The 21,178-nt window shown below is 40.1% G+C and overlaps 1 protein-coding gene across 4 annotated transcripts in view; it reads left to right on the forward strand.

Moving 5' to 3' along the window:
• Window positions 1-19,080, forward strand: part of LOC120369952 (core histone macro-H2A.1) — a 73,449-nt gene extending 54,369 nt beyond the window's left edge. For 2 of the 4 annotated variants that reach the window (XM_039483811.1, XM_039483812.1), the window contains exons 6-9: window positions 3,703-3,802; window positions 9,201-9,290; window positions 12,683-12,857; window positions 18,350-19,080. In XM_039483811.1, the coding sequence (XP_039339745.1) occupies window positions 3,703-3,802; window positions 9,201-9,290; window positions 12,683-12,857; window positions 18,350-18,515 (531 nt within the window). In that variant the 3' untranslated portion in view covers window positions 18,516-19,080. Of the gene's footprint in view, window positions 1-3,702; window positions 3,803-5,268; window positions 5,360-9,200; window positions 9,291-12,682; window positions 12,858-18,349 lie in introns of all 4 variants that reach the window. The other 2 variants (XM_039483813.1, XM_039483814.1) reach the window with 1 other exon arrangement.
• The last annotated feature ends 2,098 nt before the right edge of the window (window positions 19,081-21,178 follow it).

The raw sequence follows: 21,178 nt of genomic DNA on the forward strand, positions 1-21,178 counted from the left end.
ATTCACCCAGCTCACAAGAAATACACACATTTTATCATGGGCCAGGAGCGTTTTCAGTACTAGGTACTTCCCTTTCCCCTCAGCTTGCCCCTTCGGCTACAAGGTGTTCTCAAAGGTTCTAGTGGTAGTAGCTGCTTTCCTTTGGCAAGAGTCGATTTTAGTTGTTCTGTATCTCAACAGCTGGCTACGTAAGGGCCAATTTTACAAAGCAGTGCTGACCTCCACCCAGGCAGCTCTTACTCTCTTCCAGGACTTGGGTCTCCAGCTGAATGTAAAAAAAAACACAAAACACACACTCCTCTTTGCTCTGGTACAGATAATGCAATTTATAGGGGTATACTTTGATTCATTGGCACCCAGTGGGCAGATTCATAACCTTGACAAATCTGGTCATGACTGTTCAAGGAAATCCCTGATCCACAGTAAGGAACTGTTTACAGTTGACAGCTTTCACCTTTGTAACAAGATTTCGCCTTTTGCTGCTTTCAGGGCTGGTTCAGAAGGATCTATTCCTCAACTAGAGACATCTTGGACAAACAGGTCACAGTTCCCCTCCAGATGAAGAACTCCCTAGTCTGGTGGAAAAATCAGCTCCATGTCTGCACAGCCATCACTTTCATCTACCCAGCTCCAGCAGTAACTGTGACAGACGCATCACTTTAGGGTGGGGAGCACACCTCCAAACTATGACAACTCAGGGCAGATGATCACCTAAAGAAACTGGTCCCCATATCAACCTGTAGGAACTCAAAGCAGTCAGGAACGCATGTCTTCAGTTGCTGCCACTCATCAGGGGCAAATCAATCAGGATCGTGACAGGCAATGTGGCTTGTATGTTCTGCATCAACAAACAAGGAGGAGTAAGATCTCCTTCCATGTTCACTGAAGCTATAAAGTTATGGAACTGGTATATAAGCCATCAGATTCAGATCTCAGCCGTTTACCTTCCTGAAGCCCAGAATAGCACTTTTGATATGCTCAGCAGGTGCTTCTCCCAGGACTATGAATGGGCATTGGACTAAAATTCTTCATGGGGTATTCCAAAGGTGGAGACTTCCAGAGGTGGACCCATTCAAAAACAAGAATTATCCCGTTCTGCTCCAGAGGAGGCCTAGGTCATCATGCTTTGAGGACTGCTTTTCTCCTTCCTTGGATGAAGAGCCTGTTCTCCAACACCACTAATACAAAGAGTGATTAACAAGATTAGACAGGGCAAAGACAGGACTATCCTTATAGTACCGACCTAGTTAAGACAGGCTTGGTATTTTTCCCTGCTTCACCCATGTGTCCAACTGGCATTCAAGCTTCTTACCATCTCTCATCTGGTCTCCCAGGATGCAGGTTGCATGCTTCACACAAACCTAGGGGTTCTCCACCTCTGCACATGGCTTCTAAATGGTTCACGGAATTAAAATCCACCTGCTCGATAGGAGAACAGGTATGACTAAACATTAGAAGGGAGTCAACTTGAATTAGTTACCTTCAGAAATGGAAAAGATTCAACCACAATTCAACCGTCTTGTGCCTGAATTCTCTTCACTATCAGACATCTTGGATTACCTGCTGGACTTGAAGAAATCAGTATTATCAACTGGCTCTATTAGGGTTCATATTGCTGCGATATCAGCATTTCATCACCCACTAGAAGGGTTTTCCATATTTGCTCACCCTATGTCCTCAAGATTTATTAAAGGTTTAGGGAACCTGCAGCTTGCTCCTTGCTTCATTTATGAAGACAGCTTTTCTAGTAGCTATCACATCAACTAGCAGGATTGGGGAGATTGGGGCCTGGCTGGCAGACCCTCCATTTATGGTATTTTTCAAGGACAAGGTCTCTTTATGGCTGCACCCAAAATTCTCACCTACAGTGTGGTCAATTCACATCTTCACTGATTTATTCATATACCAGTATTTTTCCCAAACCACATAAAACTCAGCAGGAGACCCCCTTTCATATTTTAGATGTGAAACGGGCATTGGCCTTTTATCTAGATTGGACCAAATAATTTCAGGAATCACCTAGACTGTTTGTCTCCATCACAGAGAGATCCAAGGGGTCTATGATCTCTCTGTGTGTGTTGTTACTTTCTGCAATGAAGCTGGTGCTCTACCTCCCCAATGGATAATAGCGCACACTGTCAGTTCAGGCAACTTCTGCAGCTTTAGTTAACAACATGCCAGTGTCTGAAATATGCAGAGCTACTACATGGGCCTCGGCGCCTACTTTTTACTAAACACTGTGTTTTGGTCCACATCATCAGCTCTGATGTGGTGCTTGGTACTGCTGTACTGTCTTCAATCTTCAAATCAATTCCTAAGCCCCCTCCTCTCTGTGGTGATCCTGCTTGGGAGTCACCTGAGGTGGAGCAACCATAGAGATGCTACTCGAAGAAAAAGAAGAAGGGGTTATCTTTTGCAGTAGCTGTGGTTCTTTTGAGATGTGTCCACCTCTGGGTGTTCCACTACTGACCCACCTTCCCTTCGGCTTTGGACATTCAGATAGAGAAGGAACTGAAAACGGTTCACCCGCACAGTTCAGTGTACCTTCGGTGCATGGCACGAGGTTGTATCAAGTGCATGTGGGGGCCGAATGGCCGTTGCTAATGGAAAATCTCCAATCAAGGCTCAAGAGGTACATTGTGCATTGGCAGTGGGGCATCTATAGGTACTCACATCTCAAAGAACCACAGTTGTGGCACAAGGCGTATATTTCTTATTTGAGCATGACTTGTGACTTAATGAACACTTAATATGCCTTGCTCAAAACATGTTGCTAGATGTTAAAACTATATTGCCTGAGATTCCACTTGATAGTTTCATTTTTAAAGAACTTAAGATATAAATGTGAGGTTAATCTCCTGATGGCTGTGCTAATTGATTTCCATCACCCTGATACCTACCAATGATAAATTCTCCTAATACTGATGGCTGTGGGGATGCCCTGTGTGGGTATAGTTCACAGGCTGCAGGCAGAAAAATATTTAACTAAAAGAAAAAGTAGAACCCCTAAAAATATTCCACTGGATTCCAGCACAAGCATGCACCATAAACACCGCAGATATACAGACAGGGTCTTCCATTTACTCAGTGATGCTACTTCACCAGCCCTTCTACCAATATAACGCAGTCCTGGACAAATGAAAATTTAAGCTACTAAGGTGCAGATCATGATGTCTGCTTCTGTGACTGAAAAGGAAAGACTGGCAGTGTCATTGGAAATAAATGCCTGATTTCTCCAAAACATCTTCACACTTAATGGATTAAGCAAAGAAGGGGAGACCCATTAAAACCACCATGTACTCTGTTAAAAGTCCTGGCCTGTCTAAAGAATTCCTGGCTCAACTTGATGCATAAGAAGTCATTAGAGTATCTTTGAGCCAGGAGTTCAAGGGGGAATGGTTTATCCTTTATCATGTCAGTGCAGGAATTTCAAACAATTCTGAACATAAAACATACACTGTATAAGAGCAAAGCACATTAACAAGAACATTGACTTCCTTTCCATATACAGAACAATGTTTGAGTCTTGTGTTTGAAATTGATTCTTTGTTGGACCAATAACCCCTTTTATGACCTGCACTTTATTTTGCGTATTTATTTGCAGTGATGCTATCTCCATCTGTGTTGCAAAGCTTACTTTTCTGCAGCTTCTCTGATTTCCCAGCTGTCCTGTTATTTCCCACCTCATGCTTTTCTTTTCAGCTGAACCTTATTCACAGTGAAATCAGTAATTTAGCCGGCTTTGAGGTGGAGGCCATTATCAATCCTACCAATGCTGACATTGACCTTAAAGATGACCTAGGTAAATGGGGAATGGGTTGACAAACTAATGGTCACATGAAAATTATGGAACCCAGAATTTATTCTCCAGGACTTCATACATTAAAATATAACTTCAAATTCTTAAGTGCTCAAGAAAGTAGAACCCGGAGAATTCAGTTAAGAAGCATGATTTGCACCAAATCTAAATATTTGTATATTAATTATTAGTGATTGTCTTCAAGTTGATTGCAATTAAAATAAGAAGTCATCTAAATTCCTTTCCATAATGCTCATAATTGACTGTTAGCTACTTTGAGGGGGGGTTCTTATGTGGATTCATTAAGGATAAAAATATTCTTTGTCAGATTACTTTCAAAATAAGCAGTTTCTCCATTCTATCTGCAGTCCCTCCTTTTCAAAGTAGACACAGAAATTCATAAAGAGGGATGATCAAATAATCCCCCAAATTGGCTTTCTACCTTGATTTCATGTTTAATTCAATCAACTGGTTTGTATGTTTTCATTAGTCTTCAATTACCCCTCTCCATCACCTTCATATTCAGTTGAAAACCAATACTGATTTTATAGCAGCATAAAACTTGAAAATATATTACAGTGTACGGTGTATTGCTTTTATGGCTTCCACTCTATTTCAAATAAAATATTACCCTTCAGCAGAAGTCTGTCTACTTAAAAAAAAAAAAAAAAAAAAGTACTGGTCTAGATACACTTCATGTAATACTATTTTTAATATCTGTTTTATACCTGTTCTTTTTTATTACTTTTCAGATTTCCTTAATGGAACAGTAAATTTGGTTCCATTTTCACTGCATTTTATACATGAATGTATATGTGTAAATTACCAAGACAAAGATACAAGAAGGTTACATCATGCACGTATTTTTAAAAATATAAAAAACCTTTAAAATCTAACTTAATTAGATGGATAAAATGTGGATTTTTAAAAAAAATTACTCAGCTCTGTTTTTAAAAGGACAACTCTGCCTGAAAATATTTTCCCCCAACATGAAGGTTACTTTCTTTTTAGAAGCTGACAACGTGATGAAAATTGCAAATTTAGACGTGACAGCAGTGGTGGCAAAAAATGGAGAAACTAATTATTTTGTTTGACTTGATGATCCAGAATTTCTTTTTAAACAGATACCATATTTTAGTGTCATGGTCTGTGGGGTGCTGGTATTAGAGGTTTCTGCAAAGTGAAATGGGGTTTTTAGATGGTTTTAAAACTTTCGAAATGATCTCATGTGATTGCTCTGACTTGTCATCCAAACATTTATTTAACCATGTCATACTCAACATTCCTCCTCCTCTTCTCCACACACCCTTCTTTACACAGACTTGCACGCACCACTCAGAATACTCTCTTGGCCCAAGGTTTGGAGATGTAAAGGTAGGAAAACATGGACGTTGGTACATGTGTAAATGTAGAGCCTGTCCTCGGTCTCTGTCCAACGTGGTTGATATACATTTGTTTACCTGTTGTAGTTGCAAGTTGTACAGGCTGACATTGCCACGATCGACAGTGATGCTGTCGTTCACCCGACAAACTCTGACTTCTACACCGGTGGTGAAGTAGGTAATGGAAAGTTCAGTGCTGCAGAGTTTGTATGTGTGTGCATGGTCAATCAGCAGCAACAAGCTTGTCCAAGCTATGCAGATCTGCATTCCTTTCTCGCTTCCAGCAGTCCTGACTGATCGTAAAAACAAGCAAGTAAATGCAAAGTCATTGGACAGCTCTGACTTCATAGTCAGATCAGACTTTTAAAAGCAAAGTTATAGAACGCACAACCAAAACGCAAGAAACAGAGGTGCAGTGCTCATGTGTGCCCAATTAAAGGGTACTACAGGATTGTTTGTTTTGGCTGTGTAAATGCCTAGACTTGAATAAAGTTGGGCCAGATCCCTCAGATTTCTGACTTAGATCCCGTTTCCCCACTCCTCACCAAATGTGAGGTGTTCACATCTGACATCTTAGGGCTGGCCTCTCTGGAATTTCTAAACTCATATGCTCAGTCATCTGGTCACATGTTACATACGGCTCAATTGTATTTGTGGCTCTCGTGAGCTGTTTCTGTATTCTCATGTACACTTGCATAGACATGCTAGAGCAAAGAGAGAATGCACGGGAGGCAGAATGACTCAAGGAGTTCCATTTAATTTTTTATTCTTAAGATTCATTAAGATGTGTAACTCATTATTTTTAATCACTTAATTCCCTGAGAAGCACCTTGTATCTCAATGATTTTAAAGCACTTCTCAAACTTTAGAATAGAAATGTAGACAGAGGAGGGAGCAAAAGAGTATTAGATCGTACTGAACCTGCCTGGAAAACTCAAGGCAGAATGGAATTATGCAAACTGGAATTTGGACTGAATATTAAGGTTGCTGCTAAGAGTAGCAACCTACCCTTATAATAGGATGTGACAACAGGGATCACAGGCTCATTTTACCACTGAACTTAACCACATCGCCACTGTCCGCACAGGGCACCTTAATGCCTGGGATGTTATTTCACTATTGGCTTCAAGGGGAGAGTGTCTTCTACAGGATCAGCACTTCCTGCAACACCTTGGGTTTTCCTGAAAGACCTCTCTTCCAAGCAACATCCAGACAAACCCAATTCTGCACAGCTTATTAGAGCAGCAGAGACAACAGCCTGAGCTGGTGCAGCTGTAGACTAGCTGGCTGAAGGAAATTACACAGAAGCCTCAAAAATAAAATACAAGAATATTCTGTATTTGAATAATACGCTTCTAAAGTCTATAAGGTTCAGCTAGCTAATGTACTCTTCTCTTACCTTTTGAAGAGATGCTTTTGAAACTAGTGGACAAAGAAACTTCTTCTATGAAAAATGCACTGATTATGCTTTCATGTATGTTCTAATTACATCTGACTGCTGGAAGAAAGAATAAAAATGCACAAATGCTTAGCTTCCGAATATTAACTTTTACCATCCTTCTAACAATTAAATGTACTGTGGGTTTATCCTGAAAATGTTACAAGCCTAAATTTCTGCTTAGGCTGTTTTTCAACACTGATACCCATGCCTGCTTGGAAAGCATGAGATAATGACCTTACTCTCATGGAAGTAACACATATTTATGCTTGTGAGTAAATAAGCCACTAACCTTGAAGCTGTGAAGCAAGACTTTCACCAAGAACCTTACTAATGTAGTGGGAAATGATTGAATACAATATGCCCTTTTCTAGATACAGCTCATAATTGCACAAGAAGGTAGTGAAGTATAATGCAAAATTAAAACTTCACTATCAGTTAAAAAGGCTGAATTTAATTTAGGAATAGATGCAGAAATTAGTGTTGATCTGTATGAAATACTTTTTCTTTTCACCACATCTTCAAGGAGATAAGTATTTGGATTGTTACATGAAAAGAGAAACCACAATTTTAAAGAAATTGATTTTATAGATTTTGTTTTCACAGTAAATGAATCTTCATCAGAAGGGGTGGAAGCTCCATTTCTTGACACAATTAAAAGTAATCCAGACAAAATGCCATTATGTGTACAACAATGCTATAATGGCAGAGTGCTGTCACTCAGTGACCTAATATCCCTTTTCTCTCTGTAGATTCTCTGTGGTTGTGCTAGAGGGTATATGGTCCCTGCACAGTGTGTGCCCTAGTTCTGGTCAAATTCACTAACAGCCCCAAATGGGGTATTTCTGGGTGGAGTGAAAGCTCATTTTCCTTCATCCCTTTATACTCTGGAGTGGCTGCACAGTGCACAGCGCTGGCTAGGCCTGTTAAATAGTAAATGGCACCCTCTCCATCCCTCTAGCCCTATCAAGATATGTTTTTCTAAGGCATAATACTCTATTCAGGTGGTGCAACTTCGCTTTATCCCCAGTTGGCTCAGATGTAAGAGTTCTCCTGATTCTACAACTATAGCTATAAAAATGTGCCATTTGGAACATATCTACTAGATGTGCAGGTAACTTCTGAGATATCATGGAGGTAATCAGGAAAGTTGCACTCATTTGTGAAAATGACCCTAGACCAAAATATTTAGGTGTAAAGTTGAGATGTTTACTGTGAATAATTTAAACGCTGAACAGATTTTGGGTTCATACTAGGACAAAATTCCCAGGGTCTGATTTTGCAGTCCATACTTGGACAAAATGCCCAGTGTCCGTCAGTTATGGCGAAAGAGCATGGGATGCATACTTTCTAAAATTATTAGCATCCGAATGCAGTAGAATAAACTGCATTTAAGAAAAGCAGAGTCAAAGTCAAAAAGTCAGTAGACAACAGTTATTTAACAAACTTTTAATATTAATTTTGGAAGACGTCTAATGATGTCAAAGCAGGCTGCTGCAGTGCTGTTAGCTCTTAGAATTGTAGCCTTGTTTAGCAAAATGAATCTCGTAGGAGGGTCTCTGCTTCACTGAGCATACAATATGTGCATTTCCATCAGAAAATGCAGTTTTCCCCTCCCAATCAGTAAAATGAATGGGCTTCACCAAATAAATATGTGACTCTACTACAGTTTCTAATTCTGATTTATATATTTATTTTAAATCCGTTTTCAAAGTAATATCACAAATCAGAAGCTTTGATACCACTTCTTACTTTGCCTGTCTTATAATAAATGTGCACAGTGCTAAATGGTTTGGGATGCTTAAGTAGTTAGGGAAATGTTTTCTTGGGCTATTTTTATATTAATATATGAAACTAGAGCTGCAAAATAAGATCTAAACCATTTCATGTTGGACTGCCTTTGTAGACTGCACCTTTTGTTGCCCTGAACCCATGCACAGCTCTCTTCCTCCCAGAGCGACAGTGTCCCGCTCATTAGCAGTAGTTAGTGGAGTTCATTGGAGGAGTATGTTCCTTAGAGATTCTCCTTATTTCTGAGGCTCTTCCTCTTGGTTAAAGGTGGCTCAACAAGCTGGGCAGTTGCCAAGTAAAGCAGCCCGCTGCACTCACGAGACTGTTTCATTCCTGGTGCCACCTGTTGGGGTCAGGGATCAAGATCAGGTGAGTTTCAAGTTCTTATTGTGGCAAATTGCTCTTTAAAACAATTTATAAGAGAAAGGGGAACTGAATCCTAGGGGAAGAATTATGAACCATCAGTCACCATTGAACTAGCCCATGAAACACAGCATGGTACCAGGAACTATGTGGTATGGAGGCTACTAGGAATGTCACCACACATGTTGACATTGAAATCAGAATATGAGTGTTAGAGAAGGGATACAAATGCGAGGTCCTGGTGGGATTTATTTTTAAATGACTAGTTGACTCCAAAGTCCCAAAAGGTTTAGATCTTACTTTGCAGTCCCCAAAAAGATGTTTGGGCAGAAAAATCTAGGCTATATGACCACCTAAAACAATGAATCACGTGTCTGCTTCAGCAACTCAGGAACAGACGGATAAACTAAAATATGTCTTTGTTCAGGGAGCACTTTGGAGAAGAAAGGTGGCAAAGAATTTGTGGAAGCCGTCATTGAGCTTCGCAAAAAGAATGGGCCATTGGACGTAGCAGGAGGTGAGGCTTAAATCTCTGAAAATGGACGACTAGAACGTCTGCATGCGTTGTGATTTCTAGTTGACTTGCAGTTTGGTTTTATTGTATATTATGTATAAATCAGTCACAAACAGACCTATTTGAACATAACACTTGCATGGGTTTCTCTCTTCTTGCATGACCCCCATCAACATAGTTTAAGTATTTGAGTGTTCAAAGGTAAAAAACCACACTGAATCCACCCTAAAGTGATGGTCAAGTGGTGTAGTGGTGATATCAAAAACTAAAAATTCATTATTTACAAACATATATTGATGTGTATGATTGATAGCATATGCCTGTATACATGTGTGTCTATATACTTAAAGATAGTATTCTTGCTCTTTAAGGCCTCAATACAGCAAAGCACTTAAGCATGTGATAAGCACATGCTTAACTTTAAACACATTTTCAATTCCATCCTTATTCAGCAATGCACATACTTACATCCCATTGACCTTAACGAAACTTGAGCACACGCTTAAAATTAAGCATCTGCTTAAGGGCATTGTTGAATTGGGACCTAAGTCATCTGTATAAATGTGATTCTTTCAAACAGCTTACGAATTTTTGATGCCCAGTTATCAATATCTCAGTAAAAGGAGAAAATCTCGCATATGGGCAATAAAGTTTGATGAATTGCAAAACATAATATTAGGCCATCTGTAAAATTGTTGATATATGTTGTGAATAAAGAATTCTGATTCTGCCATCTGTGTTTACACTGTAAAAATAAATATAGAGCATGCAGTTTACTAAATGAATACTGACTACAACTAGGACAGAATTTATGACAGGAAAAATTATCACTATTTATGTCTGCTGTTTATCTGCACTTTTTTTCTTTCAAGTTGCTCAGTTTTTATCATATCACACTCACTGCACCATCCTCATTTGTCCAAACTTGAAAATGGAGACATACATTTAATCATAATGCTTACTTTGTTACTAATGGTTCTTGTTTCATGAAAATTATAGAATGAACTGTTCCCATATTCTTGACTGACTACAATACTCTACGGTATTCCTAATTACTGTATAAACCAGACCCACAAACCCAGCTACGCTGAGCTCAGCATAGCATCTGAGACTGCAGGAAAAGTGGCTCTCAGTCACAAATCCACTTCCCCAATCCTGGGACCAGCTGGGCAGCCTGGGCTCTTTGAAGCCAGCAAAAACTGCCACCTCCAGTATGTGACCACCGGAGAATAGTGGGCTCCAGTCATGCCCCCAGCATCCTCTGGACATTTCCCCTGTCTCTGGGGATTCTTGTTCCATAGTGGAGAGTAAACCATCGTTCTCTTCCTGGAGCATAGCTGTAACCATAGCAGAATTCTGCACACAGACCTTGTATGTTTTATAGAAAACTGTAAAATACTTCCTCTTTCAAAGCACTTTAATTTGAAAAAAGTGAAAATTGCTTTGGATAATTAACAATTGTCCTCCAGAGTCCCCATAGTTCCATCAGAAGGCTCTCTCCATTTCAGAGACAGTAAAACTAATGAGGCATATCGGCACAGTATTTTCCTCTTGCAGTTTGAAGGTATTACAAGGTACTGAACTGGTCACATCAGAGTCGCACGATACATAAAATACCACTGACTGGAGATGTGTCTACTGGCTTTATTAGATTTTTCTTGGATTTATGATATATTCTGAATCTGCCAACTTTTTAGAGCTAATTATGACAAAATTGCCTCGCACTGAGGTTATTCAATATGTTAAGCATCTGCAGGCCCCAAAGTGCACAAATGCTTATGCTTCCATTGCCCCTTAGAATTTACCCCGCTGCAGTCAGAATTCCACATGCCAAGGTCTATTTTCTCTTTTTTGCAGCACCTACAGGATAATATCCATATGTGATAATATGACTCCAGGAGTTATTGTATGGAGTTGTTATTACAATATGGCCACCATATTGTAATAACAAAGTGCTCCATAAACATTCCAGCATGGAAGAGAGAATTTCTGCCAAGAGGAGCATTTGCAGGCCTGATTGTTAGAAGCAAGCTCCCATTTCGTACCTACAATTTTGTGGGCACAGATAGCTTCAGCCACAGATGCAATTAGATGTCTGTAAACTGCTATTCAAGTTTGTATTTTGCAACTAACTTTGTACTTGAGCCTATGAATAGGGATTTTTTTAATGAACCAAAGTAAGTAAAATAAAATATCTGTATTTTCCACCACTGAACTGCAGGTGCAGAGTAGAGACACAATCTGGCCCTGAGCTCCCTGGTATGCACATAGTCTGCTCCCTTCTCTGCACCCAACCAGCTGTGCAGAGGAAGGTGAGGTGGTGAGACCATAGCCCTGCTTCCTGCCCTGTCCTCTTGGGAGATGTGTGCTCCCAAGTCACAGGAGCTGTCTCGGCACTCGCTGAGCCTGGAGACTGAGTGTCACTAGTCCATTTGTGGGGTGTCCTTGTGTCCCTTGCACATCTGTGCCAGGGTTGAGGTTCCATGAAATAATTAGCACATAAAATGCCCTCTTCCATTCCCTGGCACACACAAGGTCATGTCTTCTGATGTATAAAAACAATAAATCAAATGCTGTAAATCCATAAATCCATACTGGACAGTTGTCTCATTAAATAATGAAAGAGGTAAACTAGAAAACAACATTGTTTCAGTCATCAAGAGTGAGGTGATGCATGTGACAGAGAAATTTTAAAGTAACATCAATCCAAAACTGTCTGTTGAAATTAGACAAAATAGACTCACTCATACTAAATCAGAAACAGAGTGTCACATTGGCAGGGAATAAAAGAAACCAGTTGGATAATTACTATAGCTTTTCCTGTCGATTTATAGATACATCATAATCTTTGCATTTGAGGTCATTTGGGCTGCAGTCTAATCAAAAGCTGGCTCAACAAATTGTATATTAACACCAAACCTCTAAAGATCACAGAGGTGGTTAATCTGAGTCTGGAACAACATCCCGGCACATACTGTAACTTGACAGTAACATTACAATAAAACAACAGCGGCCCTCTAACAGTTTTATACTCCAACAGACAAACCCAACTTTGTAACATATTATCTAATAAAATGAGAAGAAAGTCGCAATAAAGTGCCCACTTCAAATTTATGTGTCTTCTAAATTGCCAGTGATAGATTTTGTTCTCTATTCATTGAGGTCTATTATAGTTGTAACTTACAAATTACTCCAACAAAACGTGGTAGCAAATGTAAAACAGTCTATGTAATCATGTTATCTCTTCAGGCTATTTGATTTGTATGATAAAGGATCCACCGGGATTATAGCAGTGTCTGTCAGCTGTTCACAGTTTTAATCACACTGCCACATATGTACTTTTTTAATCCTGACAAGATGAAAGCAATTAAATTTCACTTTCTGTTTCTTACTAGCTGTTGTCAGTGCAGGCCATGGACTGCCTGCTAAATTTGTGATCCACTGTAATAGCCCAGGTTGGGGTTCGGACAAATGTGAGGAGCTGCTGGAAAAGACAGTGAAGAACTGCTTGGCTCTGGCAGATGAAAAGAAGCTGAAGTCAATTGCATTTCCTTCAATTGGCAGTGGCAGGTAAGGTTGTCATGCAAACCTATTACCTAACTTGGTGTGGGTCAGATTTTCTAATGCAGCCCTATGTCCTCCAGCCCTTACTTGGGCATAACTCCCATTGCTGCAATATTGATTTATTCTTGTTCACCCACTCAGTTCCAATCTCTTTAACGAAATTGCCCCTTGCTTGTAGTCTAGTTCAACCAGTAAATCCCAAGTGAAATACTCTAGTGAATCATAGTTCAGACTTGAGCAGGTTTAACAATAATCCCTGCAGAATCATAAAGTACTCAAATACATTCAAGTGAATACAATGCATTTTATGAGTGCATTCAAATATATAAAATTAACACATTTTAATAATCTAACAAAAACGTGAAAAATAAACATGAAGAAAAGGAATCTATCTTACCAAGGTTTAGTGTGTAGTCGGCCCCACTGCGAATATGTCGTATGATAGAAACAAGACGTGGCTTAGTGTTAGTCTAAGTATTGGCAGTCAAACGCCTAGGGTACGTCTACCTGGCAATAAAACACCAGAGGCCAGCCCATGCCAGCTGATTCGGGCTTCTCGGCTCAGGATGTGAGGCTATAAAATTTCATTGTAGATTTTTGGGGCGGGCTGGAGCCCAGGCTCTGGGACTCTCCCCCTTAACCCTCCACCCCCCCCAAAGGGGCTCTATTTCAGTGGGGAATTGATTCCTGTATAGCCTTCATACAGTGTAAAGCACTGTTGGAGCCTTTGGAATAATTTGCACTATAAAATGTAAACTATCCCTATCATTTTTATTGAAACAGAAGGCATATACGTCGTACCAGGTTTAAATATACAAGTTAATAGCTCATACAGAAAGAACGTTGGCATATGTCACGTTAAGAGGATGTAACATTATGCAGCTTCAAGGAGACTTTTTGTGGAGAACAATGTTTATGCAAAGTGTACTGCTTGACATGGCAGTCCTTACAAAACAGAACATGGTATATTTTTTTCTCAAGTGGATGACTTACAGAAGCTGTTGTTACAAGGAGTGTATTGCTGTTGAATAGAATGAAATCCCAAATAATCATTCCATTCACATTCAGTTGTGAGCCTGTCTGACTGACGGACAAGATTTTGGGGTATATTCTCTTGGTATGGGCATGTAATTCTCACTGAAGCCAATGAGAAGGTTGGGGATTGCAGCCTTCAGAACATGGAAGATATAAACACTTAGGTGTTTTCTTTCATTCAAGTGAGTAAGCGGAATGTAATTAATTTCTATGAAGGAGAATGTATTCATTCTGTCTCTACTGTTGTTTTATAAAGTAAAAAGTTTTTTTTTAAAAATAAATAAAGCTTTTAAGGACAACAGACGCCAAAGGCCGCACATGCACACAGCTGTTCTGGTACGGACATCTGCCAAACAGACATCACCCAATAAACTCACGTAAACAGCTTCATTTTCTTTTATGGCTGAGGAATGGGATTATGTGAGGGCAGTTACAATAAATCATTTTGTACTTCAGGGGGGAAATAAAATCGCTTGCTTGTAGCAGTCAGATGCTCAGCTAGGGCCAACCTGCAGAGAGCACAAGTCGGGGTGCTGTGCAAAGGTGGCTTAAAGCCCTGGGGAGAACCATGAGGGAGAGAAGTTTACTGGAGGTTCAGTGTGAATACAAAGTCACCCCCTCTGAATGGGGTTTTATTGCAGGGTCTCTGACTTTAATCTGTATTGACACCAGTTTGGCAAAAATCTCAAACTGCAGTTTTACAAGAATTAAGCTCAAAATACAAATAGTGCGACGCTATACAAGTAATTCCTGTTTTCCCTGAAAGCCCTTAAACTGGTCTGTGGTCAGCACCTCACCCCCCAGGTCTCTCTTTGCTCTTTCTAACACGTTGACCCTAAATAAACTCCTTTGCATCTAGTAAGTTTGCAGATGTGAATGCCTCCTGGTTGTTGTTATTTATTTGTATTACCATAGCACGTACAAGCTCCAGTCATGGAGCGGGACCCATAGTGCTAGGCACCATACAAACACCAAACAAAACCACAGTCCCTGCCCCCAAGAAGTTAAGTCTAAATAGAGGTTACAGTCTAATCCTGGAGCTCTCCTAATCCTGGGAATTAAGTCCCCAGAGTCCTGCCTGTATTCTCTCTTGGCATCTAACTGGGACACCATTGGGGTGGGGTGCAGCAGGATCCCTGGGTCGTGCCAAAAATTATACACCTTATCACTCTCCTTTGCTCCTGGGACTAGTCTTCATAAGTCCCCCTACTGTAACCCTGTAATAGAAACAGCGTGAAGGCCCCTCTAATTTATATCCAGCTGAGACATCCACAAGGGACCAGAGAGGGAGCTGGGGAGTGGTGGAGTACAGAAACATACTGGCCACATGCCCTGTTCTTTGCTAAGCCAGCAGCAGGGAGGGTAAATGGTATAAAAGCTCCTATGACAGCTGTGCACCACCACTGGGTTGTTCCTACGTAGGGTGCGCCTCAGTAGGACAGCTAAACTAGCTTTAGGAAACCTGTTCTGATCAGAGAGGAACAGCATGTGCAATTTCATGTCATCAATTTCGAAATATCCCAGGTTTACTACAGGCAGCTTGAAGAATAAAACAGTATTTATTGGCCAGATTCAATGCAGGTATAATCCAATGAATGCTAAGTGATGTAGCACCTGTTAATGCCACGGGTGAAATTGGCCCTATGTCTTCAAAGTGCTGGACAAACACTAATTCCCAACGCTGTTGTGCAGTTTGTAAGTAAGGAGTAGTATTCCCCTGCATTACTAGTAGGTGAGTATCTCAGTAACGCCAATACTACAATTAGGCTTGGAAGGATTAGATTTTTATCGGTAAATATCGATAACCTTCAGTTTCACCCTAGACACACAAACCGACAAAAACAATTTGCATTGATGGTAATTGAAATTTATAGATAGGTGGAATAAGAAAAATGCTGCTTGAGAACTTATTAGCGTTTGATTAAGGCTAGTTACTTTGTATATTTTGACCAAAAAAATCAAAATCTAATTCTGCCAAGCCTAACTATGATGTAAGCATTCTCTCTGCTTAAATGCAAGAGTGGCTTTAAAAAAATAAAACCTTTCCTTTACTATGTAAAACTTTCTTGAGGAGAAAAAACCAACCTTGTTTCCTTAGGGCCTATCCTATTCTCATTAAAGTCAGTGGCAAAATTTTTAATTGTGCAGGTTTTTGACCCTTTCCTAATATTTTCTGAAAGGCAAAAGTAATTTAAGAGCCTAAATCATTGAAAGTCAGTGGGCGATTTAAAAAATTTTAGCCATTCTTTTTCCATGTACCAAGTACTGTTGTTCCCTATAATGCATGTCTTGTACAACAGAAAGCACTATGCCGGCACAGAGAAAGAGACAAAGCCCTTGTCTAAATAGACACAGTGGCCAAAGGTGGGGAAGAGAAGCGGGTACAAAGAGGTGAAGTGACTTGCCCAGTGGGCACCCAGCGGGTCATTGGCAGAGCCACCCCTGACTCTCAGTCCAGTGGTCTGTCCGCTACATACGCTGCCTCCCCACAATCCATCTACCCTCTCTTAGCAACCACAGTAAATGAGGGCCTTATAACTACCCAAGTGCCTCAATCTTTAATCTCCCTGTCAGGAAACAAAGTAATGCAGCTGTAGATGCTTTTCCCAGAAGTGGCAATAACTTCATGGTGGCAGCTGTGGGGCTGACGGTTAGGAATGAGAGGAGGCCCAGATGTTTCTCTCAAACCAAACTGTCAGAGTGAAGGAAACCCTAACTTTTGTGCTCAAAGGCCCCTACTCCCTCCAGCCATGTTGTGGGCCCACCCACACCTCTCCAGTAATCGGGATAGGCCAGATACCCCCATAATCACAGAGGCCCATGGCCTGCCATAATTTGTTCTGCCTCCCACTTTTGTGGCCATGAATGGGGTTTCTTTGGCTTTACAGTCTCTCTGGTTCCAGTGGAGAAGGGCAAAAAAACGCTGAGATAGAAGGTGGAGAGTTCTTTTTGCAAACTCTCATTCCTCCAGCACTGTACCCCAGCTCGATGGCATGCAAGGATGAGAGGTGGGTAGTTGGCTCTTTGCAACAGATTAGTGTTTTTACAAAGTGAGTTGAGCTGTTGTGTAGGCAGCCTATGTGGCCTTCCAAGTCTGCAGAGCCCAGACGGTCACAGAGAGATTCTCCTGGGTTGGGCCAGTTGTTTCCAGTGGAGCTTAAAATGCAAGTCCCTTTTTGTGTATATTTCCCAATACAAGATGTGCAAAAGACTTGTCACATATTGTCAGCACAGCCAACATTCAGATCTGTTATCTGACTGCTGCAATGTAACTAGGTGGTTGCATTTTTATTTTATTTTATTTTTTGAGACAGGAGATTTTACAAGATTTTTATAGAGCCAAATGGCTTTCATAAAATAGATTGGGTTGAACTGGAATCCCAGATATATGGAAGAGGATGTGACCTGGAGTGGGGCAAAACATTTGTTTGAAATCTGTAGGAAAATTCTAGTGTAAAAGTATTGAACACCTGTGGCTGGTCAGTATAATTTTTATAGTTTCCTGTGTCGTGTAAATCTTTAAAAATACTTCCTCCATTCCATTCAGCTCCTTTCTTTACTTCTTCATTTCATTTGTTCCCTGTCTCATCTGATTAATCCAGCTGCTGCATAGTTACTATGCACAACTGTGTTTACATTAGGAGACCGTGGACCAAATTCAACAAACTGGATGCAGAAGGTTCAAATTATCTTGGCTTCAGCCAGCCAAGCCCCTTTTGCCTATCAGAGAGTCACCCAAGTAGAAAATGGTTTTGCTGCTGCTTTCCATGAGTTTTTTCTGAAAACCAGGCATTTTCATCCCTGCTACTTCTGTAATTATAGAATTTAGGAGACAAGATAAGATGTAATGTTTAATTTAGGTGAACAAGTCTCTCCCATTGTGTAACTTACATGGCTTTAACTCTGAATTTCAGAGGGGCCTCATTAGGCCTCCTATCTGGCAAGCAAAAAGTATAGTAAGTATCCTTTATACCACTTAAACATCACTGAAATTCTCACAAGGGACTGGGAGTCACAACTATAGTGTTCTATTCCTGGGCCTGCAAATATCTTTATACACAAACAGCTTTGCCCAAGTCCTTTGGTGTCTCTGTGACTCAGTGTGCCCATCTGTTAAATGAAGATAATAAATAACTTCTTCACTGGGGTCTTGTGAGGCTTAATTCATTACCATGTGTAGAGAGATTCAAGATCTTTGGATGAAAGTGCAAAGGATTATTGTTTTATGAGTATTTTCCTTCACAAACGTGTTTTTAATTACCAGTGCATTTGAGCTCTGTGTCTCAATAGCTAAAAAACTGTTAAAACCCAAATTCTATTTGGAACTCACACACTGTTATTTTGGAGGTTTAATTACCATACAACATACGAGAGATTTCCCAGATATTGTTTGCAAGCTGCAAGGCTAGTCTGTTGAAAGCTTTCTGTGCAAGTCTTTCTTTTCTTTTCTTTCTCTCCCCTAGAAATGGCTTCCCGAAGCAAACTGCTGCCCAGCTGATCCTGAAAGCCATTTCCAGCTACTTTGTGTCGACAATGTCCTCTTCAATCAAGACAGTGTACTTTGTGCTCTTTGACAGTGAGAGTATAGGGATTTATGTGCAGGAAATGGCCAAGCTAGATGCCAACTAAGCCTAGAAAGCTACAATACCAGCCCTCCTCCTACCCATTCTCCCCACCCCCCGTCCCCAGTCCTTAACTCATTGTGAGGCAGAGCACCCCTTATTTTAAATTTTGCTCATATAGGGGAATAAAGTTTTTTTTGTTGTTGTTGTTGGTTTTCTTTGGTTGGTTTTTTACTTTCTAAAATGTTTTTATGTTGGCACTGATGATAGTTGGCATTACTGCTGTTAATGCACTGTATTCCAGGCATCGTCTGATTTTTAGTGTAATCTAGGAGATTTTATAATTTTATTTTAATGAAGTATGGATTGATGCAGAACGTTGTTAGCAGTCTGTAGTCTTTTACTTGTGGAAGAAACCGGCAAGCCCTATTTTGTAACTGTGTTGTGGTGCTTTATCCATACATCGCGTGGCGTTCCTTTCATTTTTTTTAAAAAAAAAAGAACACATGCTACAAAACTAATTTGTTTGTTTATTGTCTTAATGATGAATCTGGGGGAAAAAAAACAAAACAAAAAAACTGTCATCCTTAATTATATTTGCAATTTGGGATTTGTGTGACTTGATTTAGTAAAATGTTTGAACTGTTACCATTGGTGTGTTTGAATTATTTTTTACCCCTTTGTTTGATACACCTCGACGGTTTGGGGGGATGGAATGGGTGACAAAATGCACTGGACTTCCATCCAAAATCCAAACCAGAATACTTCAAACCTGGTGCCCAGAGGTGCTGAACACCTGCAGTTCCCATTGACTTAACTGCACCTTGGAAAATGAAGCCTTTATCAATTGAAATAAGTGATATCATTTTCTGGTAGGTGCTTCAAAAGTTTCCCATGCAGTACCTGACTTCATTGTTTTTTAGCTTGAAAGTCAATAGACGTTTAGTTATCAATAATATTTCATCCAAAGCATGCTGTTATAATTTTTTGAAGCCCCCACACTGTTCCCATGTGTTTTGAAGGTAGGTGGGTAATTTGTAATCATTGGTACTGGATTATAAAAATTGATATATAGGATCCAGATTAGCTCCCAAGCGCTAATACTAGCCTGTTTTATGTAAAGGGTTTTGTGTTTCCCAAATACAAATGAATCCTTGTATTATAAGCCCACTTTGTATTTGGTTACCATATTGTTCACACAGCCCAAATCAGATCCGTGTAAATACAGTCTTACTTCACAGCAGTCACTTGTTTGCACTTTGGGGGTGGGGGGAAGTTTCAAAAGTTATAGGAAACCTATATTTCATAGGACTGCTAGCCCTTGTTCAGAAGTTTTTCCTTTGAAAACTTGTGCTCATTCCATCTATCTCCTAGACAGAAAATGCACATTTGCTGTTGTTCAGAGAATTATATTTGCTGATGAAACAGATCCCTTCAAATTCATTCCGACCTGATCCAAAAGCCCATTGATAGAATGACTGTTACTGACTTCAGCGAACTCAGAATCCAATCCTGTTCAGAATCTGATTTTGAGTAATTATCAGATACATCCGATTTATGGTCACGTGACCTCTGTTGAGATTGTTTGTCACTGTGTGCTTGTAATTCCGATTGTATAGAAGTGTTACAAGGTGCAGAAAGAATAGGTAAGTTTTCAAATAAGAAATAATTAAGCAATAAAAAGCCTCAATGGGGGCTGTTTGTGATTTTTTGAGGGAAGGGGTGTGGAGGGAGGGAATAAAGTAGATAATAATTTGAGCCTGAGAGAGAAAGAGTTGAAAGTTTAGTTGTCTTATCTTTCCGTAAGAGTGTCATGCCACACATTCCTAAAGGAAAAAAAGATTGAAAGTGGAAGTGAAAAAAATCACTTAGACCGGTATAGGATTTAAATAAAATGTTTTACTTACTGCAGTCACATTAGAATCTAATCACTGAATTCTAGAACTGCATTTTGCACAAACTCCACTAGATGTCACTAAAAGGATTGAAAAATAAGTAAAAGCATAAAATATGTTTGATGTAGATGTTTTGCTGCAGAGGAGTAAGCTGATTTTGTCAGTGCGGTTTACATGGACTTTAGGTATATCTGTGACTTCCCGTAATGCAGATGAGATGTATACTCTATGTGTACAACTCATGTTTACATACAGATGTAAAGAGGATGGATCTAGACTGTTCTCAGTGGTACTAGATGACAGAACAAGAAGTAATGGTCTCAAGTTGCAGTGGGGGAGGTTTAGGTTGGATATTAGGAAACACTATTTCACTAGGAGAGTGGTGAAGCACTGGAATGGGTTACCTAGGGAGGTGGTGGAATCTCCTTCCTTAGAGGTTTTTAAGGCCCGGCTTGACAGAGCCCTGGCTGGGAAGATTTAGTTGGGGATTGGTCCTGCTTTGAGCAGGGGGTTGGACTAGATGACCTCCTGAGGTCCCTTCCAACCCCGATATTCTATGATTCTATACATCAAAACTTGTGTGCACTGTGCTATTTACAACATCCACAGTAATGTTTAACACCAGAATTGTTGACTGATTTTAGAGCAAATGTCATTTCCAAAGGGTCACTGAAAAACACAAATGTTCCATTCAGCACATCCAACTTCAATTACAATTCAGATAGTTTCAAAACTGCTTAAATACCTCTCCCCTTGTTGCCCCCCACCCCCAAGCGTTGAACCAATATATACTATTACTTCTACAACATCAAGGCAAGTACATGTTTTTCTGTTT

The sequence above is a fragment of the Mauremys reevesii genome, linkage group 8 (genome assembly GCF_016161935.1).
Source record: "Mauremys reevesii isolate NIE-2019 linkage group 8, ASM1616193v1, whole genome shotgun sequence".
NCBI classification, from domain to species: Eukaryota; Metazoa; Chordata; order Testudines; family Geoemydidae; genus Mauremys; species Mauremys reevesii.